At 29.5% G+C, this 20,769-nt stretch overlaps 8 protein-coding genes and 1 non-coding gene across 9 annotated transcripts; 7 read left to right on the top strand and 2 right to left on the bottom strand.

The window, feature by feature from the left end:
• Positions 1–198: 198 nt before the first annotated feature.
• On the bottom strand, positions 199–1,037 carry BX663DRAFT_503251 (inorganic phosphate transporter Pho88). The gene is made up of 3 exons (XM_051526741.1): positions 798–1,037; positions 645–734; positions 199–583 (listed from the first exon to the last, which is right to left on the bottom strand). Exons 1-3 carry the CDS (start codon positions 985–987, stop codon positions 282–284), a joined length of 582 nt encoding a protein of 193 aa, XP_051384694.1. The 5' UTR covers positions 988–1,037; the 3' UTR covers positions 199–281.
• Positions 1,038–1,572: 535 nt separating this feature from the next.
• BX663DRAFT_559688 (uncharacterized protein) lies at positions 1,573–2,904 on the top strand. Its single transcript, XM_051531865.1, has 3 exons — positions 1,573–2,090; positions 2,156–2,242; positions 2,307–2,904. Exons 1-3 carry the CDS (start codon positions 1,577–1,579, stop codon positions 2,819–2,821), a joined length of 1,116 nt encoding a protein of 371 aa, XP_051384693.1. The 5' UTR covers positions 1,573–1,576; the 3' UTR covers positions 2,822–2,904.
• A 1,338-nt stretch (positions 2,905–4,242) lies between these two features.
• Positions 4,243–10,235, top strand: BX663DRAFT_503239 (inositol hexakisphosphate-domain-containing protein). The gene is made up of 15 exons (XM_051526740.1): positions 4,243–4,747; positions 4,834–4,922; positions 5,000–5,073; positions 5,128–5,153; positions 5,206–5,382; positions 5,463–5,522; positions 5,593–5,760; positions 5,830–6,081; positions 6,160–6,336; positions 6,393–6,931; positions 6,994–7,859; positions 7,930–9,070; positions 9,199–9,302; positions 9,374–9,475; positions 9,539–10,235. Exons 1-15 carry the CDS (start codon positions 4,600–4,602, stop codon positions 10,191–10,193), a joined length of 4,578 nt encoding a protein of 1,525 aa, XP_051384692.1. The 5' UTR covers positions 4,243–4,599; the 3' UTR covers positions 10,194–10,235.
• A 953-nt stretch (positions 10,236–11,188) lies between these two features.
• On the top strand, positions 11,189–12,619 carry BX663DRAFT_430794 (Sodium:dicarboxylate symporter family-domain-containing protein; the record flags this gene model as incomplete). Its single annotated transcript, XM_051522825.1, has 4 exons — positions 11,189–11,743; positions 11,835–12,149; positions 12,221–12,254; positions 12,312–12,619. 4 exons carry the CDS (start codon positions 11,189–11,191, stop codon positions 12,617–12,619), a joined length of 1,212 nt encoding a protein of 403 aa, XP_051384691.1.
• On the top strand, positions 12,235–13,309 carry BX663DRAFT_325522 (Sodium:dicarboxylate symporter family-domain-containing protein). Its single transcript, XM_051522109.1, has 4 exons — positions 12,235–12,254; positions 12,312–12,620; positions 12,677–13,208; positions 13,289–13,309. The coding sequence occupies exons 2-3, from the start codon at positions 12,613–12,615 to the stop codon at positions 13,143–13,145; spliced, it is 477 nt and encodes a 158-aa protein (XP_051384690.1). The 5' UTR covers positions 12,235–12,254; positions 12,312–12,612; the 3' UTR covers positions 13,146–13,208; positions 13,289–13,309.
• A 1,989-nt stretch (positions 13,310–15,298) lies between these two features.
• Positions 15,299–15,381, top strand: BX663DRAFT_t58. Its single transcript has one exon. It is a non-coding gene; the product is annotated as a tRNA-Leu (tRNA).
• Positions 15,382–16,109: 728 nt separating this feature from the next.
• Positions 16,110–18,199, top strand: BX663DRAFT_503232 (acyl-CoA dehydrogenase/oxidase). Its single transcript, XM_051526739.1, has 5 exons — positions 16,110–16,560; positions 16,652–17,154; positions 17,245–17,609; positions 17,693–17,926; positions 18,018–18,199. Exons 1-5 carry the CDS (start codon positions 16,217–16,219, stop codon positions 18,108–18,110), a joined length of 1,539 nt encoding a protein of 512 aa, XP_051384689.1. The 5' UTR covers positions 16,110–16,216; the 3' UTR covers positions 18,111–18,199.
• A 95-nt stretch (positions 18,200–18,294) lies between these two features.
• Positions 18,295–19,497, bottom strand: BX663DRAFT_503230 (inhibitor of apoptosis-promoting Bax1-domain-containing protein). The gene is made up of 5 exons (XM_051526738.1): positions 19,334–19,497; positions 19,162–19,270; positions 18,951–19,090; positions 18,765–18,882; positions 18,295–18,705 (listed from the first exon to the last, which is right to left on the bottom strand). The coding sequence occupies exons 1-5, from the start codon at positions 19,377–19,379 to the stop codon at positions 18,456–18,458; spliced, it is 663 nt and encodes a 220-aa protein (XP_051384688.1). The 5' UTR covers positions 19,380–19,497; the 3' UTR covers positions 18,295–18,455.
• Positions 19,498–19,571: 74 nt separating this feature from the next.
• On the top strand, positions 19,572–20,541 carry BX663DRAFT_559683 (ribosome biogenesis protein SLX9-domain-containing protein). Its single transcript, XM_051531864.1, has 4 exons — positions 19,572–19,761; positions 19,858–19,933; positions 19,998–20,232; positions 20,292–20,541. Exons 1-4 carry the CDS (start codon positions 19,642–19,644, stop codon positions 20,395–20,397), a joined length of 537 nt encoding a protein of 178 aa, XP_051384687.1. The 5' UTR covers positions 19,572–19,641; the 3' UTR covers positions 20,398–20,541.
• Positions 20,542–20,769: the final 228 nt, after the last annotated feature.

Genomic DNA, 20,769 nt, shown 5'->3' with positions numbered 1-20,769 from the left:
TTCTCTCTTTTCCCCCGTTCAAGAATTATCATATTATCTATCATTAGAATAATCCCCTATCCTTTTCTTTTCCCCAAAGAAAACTAAATTTTAAATAAATTTGTATGATGTTGTAAATTGTAGTCTTTTTTTTTTTTTTTTTTTACAAACAATTATTTAAACTATTATGCCATTATTTTTTTTACAGCACGTTATGAATTTTAAGTTTATAAAAGATGTACAAGTATAGGATAACTAAATTTTATTTAAATATCTACAAATAAGAATTACTTTCTTTTTTTTTATGCTGCTTTTAAAGCCTTTTCGGCCTTCTTAATAGCTCCTTTATCTGTTCTTGGTTGCTTTTTTTCATTTACCATACCAAAAGGTGCGTCAATTCTAAAAGGACGTCTTAAATCACCACTAGCAGGAGATCCCCAGATATGAATACGTGCTTCCTTTGTCAATAAAAAGGTTTTGAAACCTAGAATAGACTGAACTAATAAAGGTTGAATGTAACCCATTTTAAAATGAAGAAAAGCAATCATTAAGATACCAATAGCGGATTGTTTAATACTTTTATTGACCTCGTTAACATCATAGTCTATAAAATATTATATAATAAGTAATTTTCTTTATAAATGCATAGATATGTATATTTTTACCCTTGACAGTTATATTTATTAATTGATCAGATATTTCAGTTCCATCCCAGTTCTGAGAAGCAGGTTCAACATATTTCAATATAGTTTGATCTATTACATTTGATATTAGAGTTTACTCTATTTCAATTGTTGTATATATCTATGTGTGCTCACCGTTCTTTTGTTTGATCTTATAAATCAGATAATAATTGAGGCCTATGATAGATACTTGTGCAGATAAATAAAACAAGCGAAAAAAAAGCAAATGTTCCTCGAGGTTTAAATATTTTCCTAGTTGTTGAAAAAATAAGAAAGACCCAATGCTAAAATATGGAGAATTTAATAGTTTAACGTAATCTGTCATCTTGATTGCTTGTTGTTGGTGAAGGGCTTTTTTTTTTAAAAAAAAAAAAATGGAGAAGAAAAGGAAAAAAGAAAAAGAAAGTATTTGAAAAAGGTCTTTCTGAACATAATAATTTTTTAGGGTAGTACATATTATATAAGCGAGCACCAATTGTAATAGACAGTCTGTTCCAATGGTATTCTTCTGCAAGTGAAGTAGTTTTTGACTTTATTATACTACTTTCTAAATATGTAAATTTTTTATAATTTTTGCTTGTTCATAAAAGAGCGGAAAAAAGTAAATAGCATTTATTTATTTATTCTCTAAACTAAGTTTTTCTTTATTTGTCCACATATAAAAATGGCTCCTGAAAATATATATGTTTATACAAATACAAAAGAAGAATAGAAGAATCCTAATAAAGAATGAAAGAGAATTAATACAATTACTTTTCTTTAAATTTGTTACAATGAAAAAAAAAAAAAAAAAAAAAAAAAAAAAAAAAAAAAAAAACTGACTTTTAAACAAAATAATTATAATTATGGTTATTATTAGTATCTTTAATTTACTTTTTTTTTAACTCTTTCTTTACACTTTTTTTTTTTTCATTATGGGAGTGAAAAACGATTATAGAATATCAACAATAGCTGTATTATGTAAAGATTGCAATCAAGATGTTGGTTTATATCCAGCTCGACATAAATGTAATGATACAACAAAACGACTTCAGTTACCTACTTTATGTTCAAGTACTTTGAAAAGCAGTAACAGTCATTGGAGTCAGCAGCAACATGAAGAAGAAGATGATGATAATCTGCCTGATCTTATTGCTTCTACTCCAGGGAGTATTACAAGACAGCCATCTGATAGCTCAATGGAAAGTGGAAAATGGAATGCTTTTATGAACTATCGTAGCAATAACTCAGATGTCAAATCCATGGATTTTAAACAGAATCATGATAAAGAAGAAGAATCTATTTACTTTGATAACTATGCAACTCATTTACTAAAATCATCCAACTCCTTAAATGAGTCGAACAATACAGCAACTACAAATAATGGAAAGCAATTATGGGGTCGGGTTAAAGAAAATGAAAAATGGAAAGAATTAATAACTGAAAAAAGTAAAATCATTATGCAGTTAGTTAAATAGTATTAATAATAAGCCATTTCATTGTATGGAAATTAGAAAACATTAATAAGCCTAATAATAAACTTTGGGGTAAGATCATTCGTGCGACTGTATTAAAAGAAGAAGATGCTGATGATAATCCAGGTAAAGCTATTCTTTCATTTTAGAAAAGAAGGAGAGTTTGTAATAATGAGTTTGCTATATTTAGAGTCAGACAATGATGATTGGGAAGGAGAAACACATGTGTCTAGAATATTAAGAGAATATTATGAAAATAAAAGAAAAATAAACAATGTGCCATTCCCATCTTGGCTTATTGATGATCGTACTCCTATTTCTACATTAGCTTTGATTCCAGCAAAGGAACAATTAGGTCAAGAAGAAGTTGTATTACATAAAAGACAGCAATCAGTACGACGATTATGGCAATCTTCGGAAGAAGAAACGTTAACATCAAGACAAAAAGAAATACAGGCACTTCGTCAAATTGCACAAGGATGTAATAGTTATTATAAAAACTCAACCGTATCTCGTTCACAGAGTGAACGTGTTCATCATACACATATATCTACAAGTCAATCATCAGCATATCATCATTCCCTTTATAACCAAGACAATAAAGTTTTAAATAACACATCAACTACACCAAGAAGAACATATACAACAAGTCGACCATACAATAGCAGTAATTTGTCTTCATTCAAACTAAAGCATATTAAATAAATAAATTACATAATATGTATATTTTTTTTTATTGTATATTTTTTGTGTCATTTAATTCGACAATGATAATCATTTATATGCACTGTAGTATTTAAAGAAAAAATAAATAAATAATTATCTATTATTAATCAGGAATTAAAATATTCAATAATAAAAGAAAGAGATACAATTTGCTTAGCAATTTTATGATTACGTAATGAAAAAAAATGTGTATATGTTTTTGATGCCAGGATCAAATTTCAAGAGTTTTATGGCTACCATTTCTCGTGTTGCTGTGCCATTCAGAGTTTCAAATGATTATGATGATATCCATAACTGTCTTAGTAAATATAGGTGATTTTTTAATGTTATAAACAGTTTCAATATGACCAGCGGTAACTGTAAAGTTTTGCATAAAAAAAAGGAAGGAGGTCATCAGAGTGTTTATTTGGTGATAAAAGTAGAATTGAGGTACAAGCTAAGGCATAGCAAATAATATCTAAAATAGAGTGCTTCCATTCCTGTGTTTGTAATAATTGCTGTAGTCTATAAAAGGCATCTATTGCGTCAAAGGCAGGGATCAGAAGATGGTTGTTATCATCAGGTGGTGAAAATGATAAACACATTGAAACCAATAATTCTGCATTGTCTTTGTAAGATTTTTCTACTATGTAATTCACATTCATTATTGCTGTTTTCTTGCGTGAGCTGGTAATTGTATGTATGGGTTGAGAATGGTAATCCAATATATGTCCTTTGAAATTTTTTAATTCTTTGAAACGAACAATAGAAGATGAAGAGCCAGAGTATTCTTCTATCAGTGGATGTAGCTCTATGAATTTAGTTTTGATGTATACAAACTGAGACGTGTTATAGCGTCTAATGCCTGTTTGTCAGTTAGATAAAATGATGTTGTGTTGTTTAAAATGAGCTCGTAGTTTTTGCAGAATAGAAAAATGGCTTCTTACATACAAAACATTTATGCAAAATATTATACTACTGCGTTGCAGGTGCTGGTAAATCAGATATATTGTAATTAAGCTCAGGCCAAAAGCGAAGAGAAAATAGCCCATCAAAAATAAATTGCAGAATATAAAACTGACTTCTAGGCTAATCAGAACCGGATTGCAACATAAACTACTCTTTTTTTTTGTTTTTTTTTTTATTTTATTTTTTTTTATTCATTTTTTTTTATTCATTTTTTTTTTTTTTTTTTTTGATCCGACCAGGGCAATACATTAATATTTTAATATGTGCTCAAATGAGTTTTCAATAGTTGGCATGGAAATTTTTGATTATACAATATCTTGTGATTTATCACGACTGGCTCTAAATCAAATATTACTAAACCCCTATTGGACGGTAACTGAAAAAAAAAGCACATGTGTATAACATTCATGCTGCTATAAAAGTTTGTCAATCTAATTTACTTTCTCACAGTTTTTTTTTTTTTTGTTTTTTCCCGCTTTTTTTTACTTTTTTAATAATGGTATTTACACCATTATCTTTTAAAGACAATAATACGGGATTACTAAGCTCCTCGCCCAAGTCAATTAACAACAATAATAATCATTTATTTAGTTTATATGATGAATCCTCTTCAACTCGTCGTCGAGGATCAGTCCAGGACTTATCTTCTTCGCCAACAAATATACAGCGTAGATTTATTGATTCTCCTCGAATGTAAGTGATATTTTATCATTAACTCAGGTCTTATTTATCAATATATCTCTTTCTTTAAAAGTATTGGAAATAGTATCAATTCACATTCGAGGCAGAGTAGTATTGGTCAAAATCAAATGTTTGATTCATCTGAACAAAAGCAATCCTCATCAAATGTACTTGATCCCTTTTCTCTATTAAAAATGGCTCCAAATATTGTTAAAACAAGAAAAGGAAGTGTATTAGTAAGAAATACAATTCTTAAAATGGATCATTTCCCGAGTGGTAAGAAACATTGCATACAGATTGGATACCATTTATTGACTATTTAAAAAAAAAAAAAAAAAAAAAAAAAAAAAAAAAAAAAATAGGAACCAGCACAAACCTTGATTTTCATCTTCAAGGTGCTCCTAATTTTCGTGTAGCTGAATTGAATGTTCATGGTGTTGCTCAACCAACCGTAAAATTTTACTTTATTTTTGTTTTTTTTTTCACAATTATATCATATATACATGTATTTTACTGAGATTATTTTAGGTAATTGGACTCTCAACTATTTTAGCTGTACTCAATTGTCATCCAAAAAGCTTAAATTCAGTATCATGTACATGGTAAATATTTATACATAAAGTTAAGTCTATTTGTACTTACATAAACATATTAAGGTTTTCAACTCGTGAAGAACCTTTAGGTAAACAAATGATTTATTGATTACATGGTACCTTTATAATAATATTGTTTAGTTTATTTGAATGGAATACCTTATGTACTACGTGATTATGCAAATCCAATGCAAAATATGAGCACTTTCTTGGGTATCAATTCTGTACGTCTTGAGAAAGTTGAAGAGAGACTTAAATTGGATGTTCTGAAGGAGGCAGGATCTTTAGGAGGTTTACTTTTAGTTCATCAAGAATTGCGTAATTTTTTTTTTTTTTTTTTTTTTTTTTTTGTTATAAATTTTCCAAATTGATTCTAATTTATCCATTTTGATCTATAGCGGATAGAACAGTCATACCCTGCTATATTGCAGCTGATCAAGTTCAAACACCAAAAGAAGGTTTTGCTTTTTATTTTCTTTTTTTTTTTTTTTTCTTTAGCTTGATTACTGACAAAAATTAATTGTTTAGTTTTTGAGTCATTTCAAGCAAAAGGATACAGGTTAAAATATTTTCGTATTCCAATTTCACCTGAACAAGCACCTGAGGATAACTATTTTGATGAATACATCAATGTCATTCGCTCCTTAGAACCAGATGATCCACTGATTTTCAATTGCGGTATAGGTGCTGTAAGAAGTAAAGTACAGTTTACTATACATAATCACAGTTGCATTAATATCTTTTTTTTTTATTATCCAATATAAGCTACTGTGGGTATTATTATTGCTCAGATCATTCGACGAGCACAATTAATTGAAAGAGGGAAGCCAGACCCATTTTTGATTCCTGGCTGGAATTATTTTAACTATTCTGCAGCAAATAGTTCTTTGGAAAACTCTCCTTCTCTTCCAGATGAAGTAAATATAAATCCATTTGTTGTGAAAAGTTTAGAAGATGCAGATAATGTCAATGCAAAAAACAATGCTCTTTTGAGAGTCATCCTTTTACTCCAGAATGGTAATATATATATTAAATACAATTAGATGTATATGATAAACACTCATGTATATGTGTATGTGTGGTTATTATGTTTAGTTTTGGATACAAAGTTGTCTTCTAAATCTGCTATAGAATGGGCTTTAGAGGAGGGTTCATTAATTGAAAATCTTAAGGAAGCTATTATGGGTAATTATCAATCTATTATTGCTTTAACGACAGTAATAGAGCATGGTATATTTAGTAAAAAGATTTTGGATACTGTTATTGATAGATGTAAGTGTTAAATGGTTTGATATCCTCAAATATTATATTTATTACATTGCTATTAGCTGATGCGGTGGTAAATCTAAGAGAATCGATTTTAACAAATCGTATACGTCATACAATGCAGACAGCTGATTATAAAAACAATCATTATAATAAAAGCAGCAGTAATAGTAATAACAGTAATAGTAATGGAAAGAATATGCACTATTTAAATAAAGCGTTAGCTGGTCTTCAACGCTACTTCTTTTTGTTATGCTTTACAGCCTATATAAATGAATCACCCAATATAAAACTCAAAAGTCAACGATTTTCTTCTTGGGTTCGTTGTCGTCCTGAAATTTGGGCTATGTTGCAAAACATGCGTAGAAAGGGCCCTCGATTTTACTTTTTTCGTCCAGTTGATGATCTACACTTTCTACTGTCTGGTCGTCAGCATCAAGACACCAAGATGAGGGAAGGATTTGGATATGATGATGACAATACTATGAGTGGTCCAAAAGGACATCATACTGTTACTCATCGTGGCATGTTTGATATGACAGGGGCTGGCTCACAAACCACTAGTGGGATTAGTACTGAAATGGAAGAATTTGTGATTAACGTAAAGTGTATATAATATGCATTTCGTATATGAAATAGTTTTACTTATATTTATTTTAATAGTCACGTATAGGTGTCGTTCTTACTTCACACACAATCCTTAAGGTTGATTTTTGGCATTACGGCTATTTAATAGATAACAGAGAGGACACTCATGGATCAGAAAAAACAGACATGGATCACGATAATAATCATCATATTAGTAATCATAATCAACCACAGAGCCCCATTGTAGAAAGGCACCATAATTTTGTGATTATTGATGGTGCTTCTAATTTTAGAAGAATAGACAATACAAATGTTTATGGTGTAGCTCAACCGACCATCAATGGGCTACGTCAAGTTATTCGCAGTTTATTTATCAATAATAAACAACAAGCAAACCCATGTGAGCGTATTTTGTGGATTAACCTACGTGAAGAGCCTATTATCTATATTAATGGTATCCCATATGTACTCCGTGATCGTGCTTTTACTCTTCGTAATTTACGTGCCTATAAAGGTATTACTGGTCATCGTATGGAGCAACTTGAGGAACGATTAAAAGAAGATGTAATACGTGAAGTTATGCAATGCGGTGGTTATATATTACTTCATGGAGAAGATAGTAATGGGAATGTGCTTTCTTCTTGGGAAGAGGTTGATATTGAAGATATCATGACTGTACGGCAAGTAATGGAATTTGCAGCTACGGAAATACAGCAGGAACTACAGCAAATGGATGTATCTCTTTCTTCTTCATCAGATGATGATGACACTCATTTACAACGTCAAAAGCAAAAGCCAGTTTCTTCTTTGAAGGAAGGTAGTCTCTTGTTAGAATATCATCGTGTGCCTATAACAGCTGAAAAGGCTCCTGAACGAAGAGATTTTGATGACTTGACATCATTAATAACTGGTGTTAATCTTTCTAAAACTGCTATTGTGATGTAAGCACCCTATTTATCGATTTTTGATTTATTATCATGTTTATATGTATGTATGTATATTATTGTATAGGAATTGTCAAGTTGGATTAGGTCGATCTACTACAGGTACAATTATTGCTAGTTTATTGACTCGATGGATGAAACCAAGTAATATTACTATAACTTCAACTCATAATGATTTATTCCACAAGAAGCAGTACCCTAATTATCAACTCATAAATAGTCTCCTACGTGTTATTCGACGAGGACTTGAGAATAAAGGTATTGTTGATAATATCATTGATCTATGTAGTGTAGGTGGAAGTAACTTGAGGAACACAATCGAGTTTGCTCGTATACAGGCAGAAAAAGAAGAAGATCCTACACAATTCCGCCGTGTTGTTAAACGAGGTATCGTGTCTCTTGAACGCTATTTTATGTTTATTTGCTTTCAAGCGTATCTTGATAGTACATCTTCAAAAAATATGCTTTGTGAAACCGAAAGTTTCAGTCGTTGGATGAAACGACATCCAGAACTTGATACCATTCTTCAAGATCTTTTACATGCAGCAAAGAAGGATGAGGATGAGTTTCGAGCATTAGTACCAGTTGAGCAATCTTCAATGATTGGAGATGGTATGGCGCTCTCAAGTGAAGTTATGCAGGTTGTTAACAGTCGACATGGTCAAGTGTTGGCATTACAAACCATCTTGAAACATGATGCATTCCCCGGATGTCAAAAGATGAGTTTGAAGGAAAAGATACCTGGTGCTTATAATTTTAGACGAGTCGAAGTGAGTCAAGTGAAGCAATCAGTCAAGTATGGTAGTCTAGCAGCAACTATAGGCGGGCTTGCAGCTGATTTAATGGAATGCGAAAAAGATGGACAAGTAAAGTCATCACTTACATTAACTCCTCCATTTATTGCAGGCTGCGCAATGCCCAATAAAGATGCAGTCAAATCTATCCTAAAGGCTATGAAAGCTGGTCCTGGAGGTTCTCGTTGGGTCTACTGGACTTGTCTTCGTGAAGAACCAGTTATATATGTTAACAAAAACCCTTATGTCTTGCGTCTATTCATGGATCCACTTAAAAATTTGGAGACCACTGGTATTTCAAAAGAGCGTGTAGAAAGTATGGAAGATAGAATGAAATTAGATATAATACAGGAGTTAAATGAATACAAGGGCCGTATTTTATTACATGATGAAGATAATGAGTTTAACTTATTGGTAAGATAAGAAAAAGAAGGAAGAAGAGTGAGAGGGGAAAGAATTTGACTGATTCATTTACAAAAAAAAAAAAAAAAAAAAAAAAAAAAAAAAAAAAAAAATTGGTATCTTGTTTTTAATATATATAGCCAATGTGGGAAACAGTTCCGGAGCACTTAGTCGAAACGCCTAGTCAAGTTTTTGAGTCCATTCGATCTGAAGGCTATCAAGTTAATTACATGAGAATCCCAATGTAAACAACTTATAGAAGAAGAGAGTGTGTGTGAGAGAGAGAGAAAATATAGCTAACATGTTTTATATTAGTACGGATGAACAGGCACCTATACCAGATGTATTTGATCAATTAATTCACCGTATGGCTGAAGTAAATCAGGGAGCAGATGTTATATTTAACTGTCAAATGGGGTAAATAAATATAATATTAAGTATATATATATTTACATCTGTATTTATTATTTGTTCATTTAGACGTGGACGTACTACAACTGGAATGGTTGTTGCTTCGTTGGTATCAATGATTCTAAGCAACGATGCCATAGTAAACATGACTGATTCATTCATAGTTGATAATAGTATTGCACTAGGAACTACTAACACAAATATAATACATCCATTTAATAATAATAATTGTAATGATGATGAATCCCATGAAGAAAGAGAAAGATACGAAAATGGTGAATACCGAGTTATTCTTCAACTTGTAAGTGTCTTGACTTATGGTAAGTTAGCAAAACGACTTACAGATCAAGCCATCAATATGTTCGATCATATGCAAAATCTAAGAAAAGCAATTTATGATTATAAATTACGCATTGAAGCAATGACAGATCAAGGATCTAAAAAATGGAGAGCAACACGTGAGGTTGCTCTTAACTACCTCGTTCGATATTTTTATTTGATTGTGTTTGCTAATTACCTTTTGGAGGAAATGAGCAATGGCTTTCCTTCTATTATAACAGAAGATGATAATCAGTTTGATAAAAATGAATATCATCATCAGAATGATACTCAAAATATAAATGCATTCGAAGAAGCAAGAAAATTAATTACCTTCAAAGAATGGTTGAAAGGGCGCAGGGAAATAGTGAATATCATCTCACTGCAGACATTAGATTTATATTGAACAAGAAATTTTATGCATTAAAAAAAAAAAAAAAAAAAAAAAAAAAAAAAAAAAAAAAGTTGTACATATAGTACATTAATACTATTGTACAACGATTTTTTAAACAGGAATATAATATATATAGATAAATGGTATTCCGAAGCTATTCTTTAACAAATCAGATTCATGATAAAACTTTGTTCTTTTTATTCTATTTTAATATTTTGTGGCTCATAATATTTAATTTTGGGAGTATTTGGGTCTTGTGAACTTGTGTTATAGAAATATACATTTATGGTATAGTAGTGGAGTGCATAAAATAAATATAACAAAAAAAAGTACTACTTGCTTTATGCAGTAATGAAAAGAAAATGAAAGTAATTAAACAGACAATTTTATTACTATTATCTGCATATAGCTGCAATTATTAAGTTTATATCGTGAATTATTTAGTATGAAGGGCATATTAAGCATTTTAGTATAAAAATAATAATACTGTTTGACAAAAAATACAATACTTATGTTATAAGGAAAATGTGCATATTTCTCCTCTTGTTTGTTATTTCCTTTTATATAACTAAATTCACTTCATGACTTATTAGTATTACCAGTATTTAAAAAAAAAAAAAAAAAAAAAAAAAAAAAAAAAAAAAAAAAAAAAAAAAAAATTGACTTAACCTATTTTGAGTTATAAGCTAGAAATATATAATTCATGATAAACAAAAGTGCTCATCTTTTGTACTCCTGGATCAAGGTAACACGATTAAATCCTGAGAAAAAAAAGATAAACAATAAGTTTATTATCAAAAATAGTGTAATTTTTTATTTATTTATCTATTTATTTTTAAAAAACGTACCATTTTATGATAGAAGAGGAAAAAAAATGAGTAACCAACCTGTTTTATGATTTAAAGGAGGAAGAAGATTTTCGTTAACTTCTTTCTTTTTCTTTCTTTATTGTAATAATTTTTTTATAATAATTTCTTATCTATAGATATAATAAAATAGTTAAAATTATGGACAAGCCAACGTATCATAAACATAATTCTTCTCAGCATTCTGTATCCTCTATTCCTAATTCTGTAACTAATAAAATTGAAACCGGTTCGTTTATCGAAGATATATATGAGGAAAAGGCAAATATCTCATATGATACAGATAAAAATTCATCAAACATCCATCAAGAGCGTCCACAGCATCGTCAACATATTCCAGAGCATATTCGTATACCTGTAGATAATAAACAAACATATTCAACTCGAATGAAGAACTTAGGGGAACAGATGACAGTTGCCTTTGAGGCTATTTTAGCCCCCTTCATGAAAGTAATTCGATTCTTACAGCGAAGAACAAATCTGACATTTTGGATTATTTTGGCAATGGTTATTGGTATTTTAATAGGTCAATTTGCTCCAGCTGCAGGAAAGGAAATTAAGCCTTTAGGTGATGCATTTATATACATGATTAAGATTATCATTGTCCCTCTTGTATTTAGTGTCCTTGTCATCGGTATTGCTGGTCATGGTGATGATATTGGAAAAGTGGGAAAATTAGCCGTTAAAACAATTATTGTAATGTATTTACATATATATTTATATGGATATAGCATGTATATTAATCTTTTCTTTGCAATGACTATATATATATATATATATCTTCTAGTATTTTGAAGTAGTTACTACACTCGCACTTGCAATTGGTTTAATTATGGCAAACATTATAAAGCCAGGTGTTGGTGTTATACTGCCAATAGGAGATGATATTTCTGCAGTCGAAGCATTGGCTGAAAAAGAGAGCACTTCAATTACTTGGGCAAATGAAATGTTTTTAATTATTCCTGAAAGTTTTTTTAAAGCTGCAGTTGAGAACAAGGTACTAGCTATTGTATTCTGTGCTGTTATGTTTGCATGTTCCATGATGAAAGCTGATAAACAAAGCAAGAAATTTATGCTTAAAGTGAATGAATCTCTCTCTCAGGTATTATATTATATTATAAATATTCATACTGTAATAATAAAAAGATATTGACTTTTTTTTTTTGACTTTAGGTTATGTTTCAATTTGTTGGATTAGTTATGAACTGTAAGTTATTTATAATTTTTTTATAGTGTTGTTTATTTATATTACATTTAAAATTAGATGCACCTATTGGAGTAGGCGCTGCATTGGCTGCTACCGTTGGAGCGAATGGTATTGGTGTCTTGGCTAATCTTGGTAAACTCATTGGTTGTGTCTATGCTTCGTTAGTTATATTCTTAATTATTGTCTTAATCCCTATCATGTTTCTTGCCAAAATTCCTGTTCTACCATTTTTTAAAACCATAGCACAGCCTTGGCTATTGGCTTTTAGTTCTGCATCAAGTGAATCAGCTCTTCCTATGGCATTTGAACGTATGCGTGCATTTGGTTGCACAAACTCACTTACAGGCTTTGTTATTCCATGGTAAAGTAATATTATTTTTAATTGTTAACAATGGATCAATTATTAAATAAAAATATAATAGTGGTTATTCTTTCAATCTAGATGGAACTACCCTGTATCTTTCCTTAGCTACCATCTTTTCTGCTCAAGCAGCTGGTTTAAGTTTACCTGTGAGTACACAATTATCTATTATGGGAACTTTAATGTTATCATCTAAAGGTGTTGCAGCAATTCCACGTGCGTCGTTAGTTGTGTTATCAGGCACATTAGCTCAATATGATATTCCACTTGAAGCTGTGTTGATGATTATGGGTGTTGATGCGATTATGGATATGGCACGTACCTCATTAAATGTTCTTGGTAATTGTCTAGGCTGTTGTGTAATGGCTCGTATTGAAGGCTCTTTTCGAGGTGAAGAATGGAGGGAAGAAGAAGAAGATCGTCGTTATAAAAAATGGCTTGATGAGCAACAAAAAGCAGGTGTCCTGGATGTTTCTAATAACCAAAAAAAAGAGGATAGCGACTCGCTTTCAAACGTTGTTGTCCATTAAAATGAGAAATCATTTTTTATATGAAAAGAAGAAGCAGTATATAATTACTTATAAGAAATACATGTATATATTAATATTATAAAATATAATTTAATAAAAACAATATTTTTAACAATTTCTAATTTGATATTCTATTTAAGCAGTATAAAAAAAATATTTTTTTTTATTGAGACAACGCACATAAAAGATGATGAATAGAAATGAGAATTCTGTATGTTTACTTGATTGAATAAACATCTCACTTTACTTTACATACAAGTTTTGATGTGATCTTTATTTGGCATACAGTTATAATAGAGAAGGAAGTTTATCATAGAAATATATGGCTTCTATTTTATATTTAATATTTTCTAAAGTTAGTTTATGTTACATGATGTAGGAAATTAAAAGTAATATGAAGCTTATTCAATATAGAGATAGCTTAATATGTGTCCTTAGTGTTAATGATATTGTTTATTATAACTGATAAGCTTAAATCATATAACGTTTAAAACCTAAAGTAAATATAAACGATACTGCACATCTAATTAGAATAGCTATGTCATAGCATTCAACTAATAATATTATTATCAACATCAGATTACTAATAACTATTGTCTATTATGTTATCAGTCTAATTTTAGGACATTGCAGTAAGTTCTAACAAAAAAGAAAATTACCAAGTGAATCAAGGCATAGACATGGTGCCTGAAAAAAAAGTAAAAAAAAAAAAAAAAAAAAAAAAAAAAAAAAAAAAAAAAAAAAAAAAACTTTCAATCGTCAGATTTTAATTTTTCAAAATAAATACAATATAACAGATTTTCACCGATCTAATAATATCTAAGAAGTTCCAAATGTTTTGAGTACAAAAAGACAACGAAAGATAAATAAGAAACAGACAAGTCTGTGAAAACTCTATATAGTTTTATTAGACAAAGCAACAAGAGCTGACTTATAATGACATTTTTTTTTTTAAACATGTGGATCAAGGAATTCTGTCTAAGTTCTCCTGATCTACTTCATAGTTCTGAAGTCAATGATTTTATTTATGAATTAAATTGCTGCATATTTATGAGAACTGTTAAAGCGACCTAAGATAAGATGTAAATCAGAAAAGTGTTAGTTACGATTGAATAAGATATGTTAAAGATAATAAAGTGCTAGAAGTTTTAATATTATTTGATTGTTCGGTCTCATTAACTTTCTTTTTATTATTTTTTATTTTATAATATTTTTTATTCGATATTTTATAAGAAATATTACACAAAGATTACCCGAAGAAAAAAAAAATTGAAAAGGAAAATTTTCAAGGGTTATTTATATGTTTTTACAAGGTAAGTGATATTAATAGAAGTATGTTTTGCATAGCAAATACGGGTATAACAAAGCATTATACATAAATATTGTCTTCGAATAATTCTGTATTCAATAAGATGCGTTTTTATTCTTTTTCTTCTTGAGCTGTCGCTGTTACTAAAGATATAAGAAATCATTATTTCTGGGGTAAGCAACGTGTTAATATTAATTCACAGTGAATATTTCAGATATAACAATAATACCAATTATTTATATGCCACTATTATTACTATCATCCTCTAAGATGTTATAACATAATAACATTCAACATTATAGATGTATACCTAATATGTATGACTTATATAAATAATTATGTAATTGAATTCTTATTATTACATAATATGATGTATATAATTATTTTTAATGCTCGAATACTCTCACAATGACTGTTATTAAAACTGAATGTAGAATGAATATTATGCTGTGAAGTGCAATAAACTAGTTTTATTTGTATAAATAAATGATGGTTTGTTTCTATTCTTAGTTGTAAAGACGACTACAATCATAACAAATGAAATATAAAATTAATAAACACTAAATAAACCAAACGATAATCTTAACAATATTCTCTTAACTCCGAGTTCTTTAGTTGACAATATTAATTAATTCTCTTTCCCAACTGCCTCAGCTGTAATTGCAGTACACAATATACATAATTAATTCATTATCAAAGGAAAAGTTTTCTTTATAAAAGGTAACAAGAAAAATAGAATATTTGTAATAACTATTTAGGCATCCGAAGATGAAGTCACACGTCACGTGATCTCGAAATTTTCTGAATGAAATATAATTACTATCCAAAATTACGGTCAACAAGTGGAGAGATGGCCGAGTTGGTCTAAGGCGTCACGTTAAGGTCGTGATCTCTTCGGAGGCGTGGGTTCAAATCCCACTCTCTTCACATTTTTCTTTATTTTTTATTTTTATTTTTCTTTTTTTTTTCCATTGTAAAAGAAATGATTTAATTAATTATGAATAAATCCTGTATGTTAACATCAAAGAAGAAGACAGTGGTGCCAACACGATTTATTATTATTATCATCCTGTCCTTTATGAAACTATTTATTAGTTTTCTTTTTATGCTATACATTATGTATTCTATTAATAAGGGAAAATAATAGCAGTTGGCAATACCATAATTATTATTTATATATAATGAATTGTAAAAATAAAAGTAGATATAAAATTATTTTTGTGTTTATCAAAAAAAAAAAAAAAGAACCTTTACTTTATTTAAATTTAAGATAATGATAAGAAGGTCGACATTACAAATACTATGAAAACAAAAAAATAAAATAACTAATATAACACGCTTTTCTTTGAAAAAATAATGTCATACATGAAATATATATTTTTTCTTTTTTAAACTTAAGCTTCCTTGTACCTTATGTAACTATTACTAAAAGTGAAAACTTGAAGCAATACCATGTTAAGGAACTTTACTTTATTACTTTAATAGTAATAAAATACTTTTACGTTACACGATCAGTGAATATAATATGAAATATTACTATGGCAACGGATGATATTAATTAAAAGTTAAACTTTTCCTCTTCATGGGAATTAATGTTATGTTAGCAATGAATGATAGAGTACTCAAGTGTATGGGAAAATTAACGTCACTTGTTCTTTTTTTTTTTTTTTTTCACGTATTTAATATCTATTGTTTTTTTTTCTTAGTTTATTATAGTTACATTCTACACTCCCCCCTCTTTTTTTTTATTAATCTAACAATAATGTCTATTAAGGATTTAAAAATATTTAATATAGATGAAGTTCGTAGACATTCAACTGCTGACGATTTATGGATTATAATTGATGGCAGTGTTTACGATCTTACAAAATTTGCAGATCTGCATCCTGGTGGTGTCTTTCCACTTTTGGAAGTGGCAGGGAAAGATGCAACAGATGAGTTTTATGGATTACATAGACAAGACGTTTTACATAAATATAATCGATACAAAATTGGCACAATTGCTGGATTTAAACCACAAATAGAATGGCATGAACCTGGATCATTATCAAAGGTTCCTTATGCTGAACCTATGGCATTTCAAGGGTTTAAATCTCCTTATTATAAGTAAGCTGTATATATATAAAAAAAAAAGAGCTTAATATGGATATATCGGGATGCTTTCGTCTTATTGTTTTTATCTCTATTTTCAAAATAGTGAGTCACATTTTAAATTCAGAGACGCTGTTCGTAAAATCTTGGATCCTATGATAGAAGAAGCACGACGCTATGAAGATTCTGGAGAAAAGCCCTCTGATGAGTTTCTTCAAAAATTAGGAAATTATGGTATTCTAGCTGCTAATGTTGGACCTGGGCCATGGCTTAAATCGTTCAATTTACCAGGAGGAGTTAACCCAGAAGAGTATGACTACTTTCATGAACTTTTACTTCATGGTGAATTTGCTCGATTCTCAGCTCCTGGATTTACCTCAGGTCTTTTAGGTGGTATGACCATTTCAGTTCCTACCATTCTAAACTATGGCAGTCATGAGATGAAGGCAAAGATTATTCCTGAAATATTCAGTGGTAAAAAAAGAATGGCTTTAGCTATTACAGAACCTTATACAGGGTCGGATGTTGCAAACATTAAAACTACTGCTGTAAAAACATCTGATGGGAAACACTATATTGTTAATGGTGTAAAAAAGTGGATTACTAGTGGTAAGTGTATTATTATTACAAAAAATTGAATTGTATATATGTATATATATAAAAAAGTAAAGTGATAATAATAATATGATAATGTCGTAGGACATTATGCTGATTATTTTTCAACTGCTGTACGAACTAAGAAGGGAATTTCGATGCTTTTGATTGAACGTGGTGAAGGTGTCGAGACAAAATTGATAAAGACATCCTACTCTGCAAGTGCAGGTACAGCGTATGTAACATTTGAAAATGTTAAAGTGCCAGTTGAGAATCTTCTTGGTAAAGAAGACAAAGGGTTCCATGTTGTTTTGTCCAACTTCAATCATGAACGTTGGAGCATGCTTACAGGCGCCACTATGAATGCTCGTATGGTAGTTGAAGAGTGCTTTAAATGGGCTAATCAACGGAAGGTTTTTGGTAAACGTTTAATCGATCAACCCGTTATTCGTTTCAAATTGGCAAAAATGGTAATAATAATATTATTAAGAAAGAGGGGAGAGAGAAAGGATAACTACGTATGAAAATGAATTTAACATGCATTTATTGATAGATTGCACAAGTTGAAAGTGTTCATAGCTGGGTTGAGGGGTTAACCTATCAAATGAACCACATGAATTATGAAGAGCAATCATCTAAACTTGCTGGGCCTATTGCACTTTGTAAATATCAGGTAACCAGGATGTTACATGATGTATCAGATGAAGCTTGCCAAATATTTGGCGGAAGAGCTATTACTAAGACAGGTATGGGCCGCCAAATTGAAACATTACAGAGAACTTACAAGGTAATTCCATAATAGTTGTTCTTATTTTTTTTTTTTTTATTATTACTATTATTAATAAGCTACTGATTATATCATATTATACACTTTATAGTTTACTGCTATTCTTGGTGGAGCAGAAGAGATTATGGCTGATTTAGGTGTTAGACAAGCTATGAAGAAGTTCCCAATAGGGGCTCGCTTATAACAAGTAGAAGAAATACTATATTTGATTTGATAATAAAAATAAAAAAATAAAAAAAAGAGGGAGAGTGAATCTCTATACGGTTATTATGATGCGTGCAGTAAGCACTTTTAATAATTTCCTTATAGATAAAGACCCTTTGATTAATTTGGATAAAATAATAATAATAATAATTTTACTATAGTACATTATATCAATTATTACTGAGTTACAGTATACGAATAAATAATCGTAGTAGGATATTATACATTACATAATATATTCAATATATATTTAAACTTGAAGCTTACTGTTATATCAAATCTCCTCCCTCAATATATCAAGCTTTTGTTATTTATTAAGTAAAAATTAGTTTCTCTGACTTGCATTTAAAATCTGAAGTACACGAAGGAACAAATTGATCATATCAAGATATAGACTTGTTGACGCCATAATATAATCTTCAGGAGAATAGCGATTGAAAATCAAATAGGTATCAAATATGATGTAACCAGAGAAAATAATTACACCAGCAATAGCTAAAGGAAGCTCCATTTCCGAAGAAGTAAAAGGTAGTAAAAACCCAGCAATGATGAGGACCCAGATACCAACAAATAAACTAATATAATATTTATGTAAATAATTAAAATCTATTTATACATTTTTCTATAGACATACATTGGTGCCATTCCGCTAAAGTCCCATTTAGACTGTAAGGTAAACAGAGTTAAGCCTACAAATACTGTAAATGTAATAACTAAAGCTTGAAAAACGATTGTTTGATCATAGAAAGTAACTATGATTATAAATTATAAATATATATATATATATTTCTATCTATGAAAGTATAGCTGCAATATTTACCTATTGTGCCGACCATATGACTTTCCAAAATTGTGAAAAGTGCTAGTAAATAGTAATTTAAAGGTGCAGAACGGCCTTTAAACATAAGGGCAATCAGGGAACCAAGTGATCCAAACAAGGAAACAAAGATTAACCAAGGGCTATACAATAATGCAAGTAATAAATAATATTTTTCTTGCATAAACAAAAAAAAAAAAAAAAAAAGATTTACTGTGATTGAACCCAAGTTTTTATGCCTTCGTTAAACATGTATATAGAGGACATAATAACAGTTCCCAATAACTGTGTTGATAAAATAGAATAAACCTTTCTAACAAATTCTTATGTATTACATTTATTGTCAATAAAATATCATAAAACTACTCTTCAAGATAAATACATACGCATTCGAATCTCCATATTACTATTGGCAATTGTTTCTTTAAACATGTCATCATCTACATTGTCTTCGTCCACAGATAAAAAGGGTCTATTTGATTCTGAATCATACGCAGGAGGAGGTTGTTCATATTGCTGTTGATTCTGTGGTAATGAACTATTCTTAAACATATTTATTAATAAAAAATACTGTACAAATGCAAAGTACAGCTTTTTGAGTTATATTATTCTAATTACACAGAAGTCACAATTTTTTTTTCTTTAAAAAAATTATAGCATTTGATTACAACTGTCTTCTTTTCACACATAAAACATGCCAAAAATCTCAAGATCCAAATCAAAAAAAGTCGAAAATCCTGTACGTTTAAGAAAATTTGCAGTTTCTGAGAAAGAAGTATTGGAAAAAATCGTTACTGACAATGGAGAGATCAAAGTAAATAATACTATTACAAACTGTAGTAGCAGTTATACTGATCATTGTTGAAATTGTATATTTATATATACATACATATATATATATATTTGATAGACTGTTCCAAATAAAAGTCAAGAAGTAGCGAAAAAAGACCAAAAAAAGAAAGCAAGACATGAAGCCTGGTTAGAAAGTAAATACACTATTGGTTAAATACAAGCAAAAGCTTAAATTTATATGTTTTTATTTAAATTTAGAACTTGATCATGCGTATAATGTAAAAAAGAAGTTACAAAAGAAAGAGAATAAAAAGAAAAATGGGCTTAAAACTGATTTAAGTAGTATTCACGATATTTTGAATGACATTGAGATCAAGCCCAAATCAGAACTTGAAAGTAAAGCAACACATGCTAAAAAGCTTGAACAACCTATTAAACAAGCAGCCATACCCTCTAATAAAATCAGGTCTAAAAAAGCAAAGAAACAGGCCGAGTAAGTTTTGTTTGTTTTCATTAAAATGAAGTGATTATTTATTTATTTATTTTTATTAGAATGCAAGAGATTTTACGAATGCAAAAAGTTATGCAACACAGCGCATTTAAACAAAATCCATTAGCAACTATCCGACAACATATAGAAAACACATTTAACACTTAATTTAGTATTATTACTTTATATAATATTTTGGAAATAGATACACCTTTTTTTTTTCTTTTATACATTTTCACTAAAGGCTTTAAAATTTGCTTTTCCAGTTGTATTTCTTCACTTTTCCACTAGTATAATCAGTTTAACAAAGACTTTATTATATGCTTAGATTCTTGATTGAATGTACTTGTTTTTAGAGAATGAATTCTTTATATATACAAAGATCAAAGAAATTCACTAAGAGTAAATCATGTGTCTAATTCATTACTAAAAAAAAAAAAAAAGTAAATTGTAAATCACTTATATATGTAAAGCAATTTTATTATTAATAATGTATTATTTGAATAATTATAAAATAGACTCCATTATTAGCAGCATACT

Source organism: Cokeromyces recurvatus (assembly GCF_025118155.1).
Source record: "Cokeromyces recurvatus strain NRRL 2243 chromosome Unknown BX663scaffold_7, whole genome shotgun sequence".
Classification (NCBI taxonomy): Eukaryota; Fungi; Mucoromycota; class Mucoromycetes; order Mucorales; family Mucoraceae; genus Cokeromyces; species Cokeromyces recurvatus.
This window is presented reverse-complemented; position numbering and strand designations above follow the sequence as displayed.

Bases quoted from the DNA above. Each gene is read 5' to 3' on its own strand.
- BX663DRAFT_503251 (XM_051526741.1), bottom strand. From the start codon at position 987: ATGACAGATTACGTTAAACTATTAAATTCTCCATATTTTAGCATTGGG. The intron at 735-797 runs GTGAGCACACAT...CAAATGTAATAG, and splicing joins TAAGATCAAACAAAAGAACG to ATCAAACTATATTGAAATAT. The intron at 584-644 runs GTAAAAATATAC...AATATTTTATAG, and splicing joins AATAAATATAACTGTCAAGG to ACTATGATGTTAACGAGGTC.
- BX663DRAFT_503232 (XM_051526739.1), top strand. From the start codon at position 16,217: ATGTCTATTAAGGATTTAAAAATATTTAATATAGATGAAGTTCGTAGA. The intron at 16,561-16,651 runs GTAAGCTGTATA...TTTTCAAAATAG, and splicing joins TTTAAATCTCCTTATTATAA to TGAGTCACATTTTAAATTCA. The intron at 17,610-17,692 runs GTAATAATAATA...ATTTATTGATAG, and splicing joins GTTTCAAATTGGCAAAAATG to ATTGCACAAGTTGAAAGTGT.
- BX663DRAFT_503230 (XM_051526738.1), bottom strand. From the start codon at position 19,379: ATGTTTAAAGAAACAATTGCCAATAGTAATATGGAGATTCGAATGC. The intron at 19,271-19,333 runs GTATGTATTTAT...GTAATACATAAG, and splicing joins TAATATGGAGATTCGAATGC to AATTTGTTAGAAAGGTTTAT. The intron at 18,706-18,764 runs GTATGTCTATAG...ATATTATATTAG, and splicing joins TTTAGCGGAATGGCACCAAT to TTTATTTGTTGGTATCTGGG.
- BX663DRAFT_559683 (XM_051531864.1), top strand. From the start codon at position 19,642: ATGCCAAAAATCTCAAGATCCAAATCAAAAAAAGTCGAAAATCCTGTA. The intron at 19,762-19,857 runs GTAAATAATACT...TATATTTGATAG, and splicing joins CTGACAATGGAGAGATCAAA to ACTGTTCCAAATAAAAGTCA. The intron at 19,934-19,997 runs GTAAATACACTA...ATTTAAATTTAG, and splicing joins ACATGAAGCCTGGTTAGAAA to AACTTGATCATGCGTATAAT.
- BX663DRAFT_503239 (XM_051526740.1), top strand. From the start codon at position 4,600: ATGTTTGATTCATCTGAACAAAAGCAATCCTCATCAAATGTACTTGAT. The intron at 5,074-5,127 runs GTAAATATTTAT...AAACATATTAAG, and splicing joins AATTCAGTATCATGTACATG to GTTTTCAACTCGTGAAGAAC. The intron at 9,476-9,538 runs GTAAATAAATAT...TTGTTCATTTAG, and splicing joins ATATTTAACTGTCAAATGGG to ACGTGGACGTACTACAACTG.
- BX663DRAFT_559688 (XM_051531865.1), top strand. From the start codon at position 1,577: ATGGGAGTGAAAAACGATTATAGAATATCAACAATAGCTGTATTATGT. The intron at 2,091-2,155 runs GTAAAATCATTA...TATGGAAATTAG, and splicing joins AGAATTAATAACTGAAAAAA to AAAACATTAATAAGCCTAAT. The intron at 2,243-2,306 runs GTAAAGCTATTC...TGCTATATTTAG, and splicing joins AGATGCTGATGATAATCCAG to AGTCAGACAATGATGATTGG.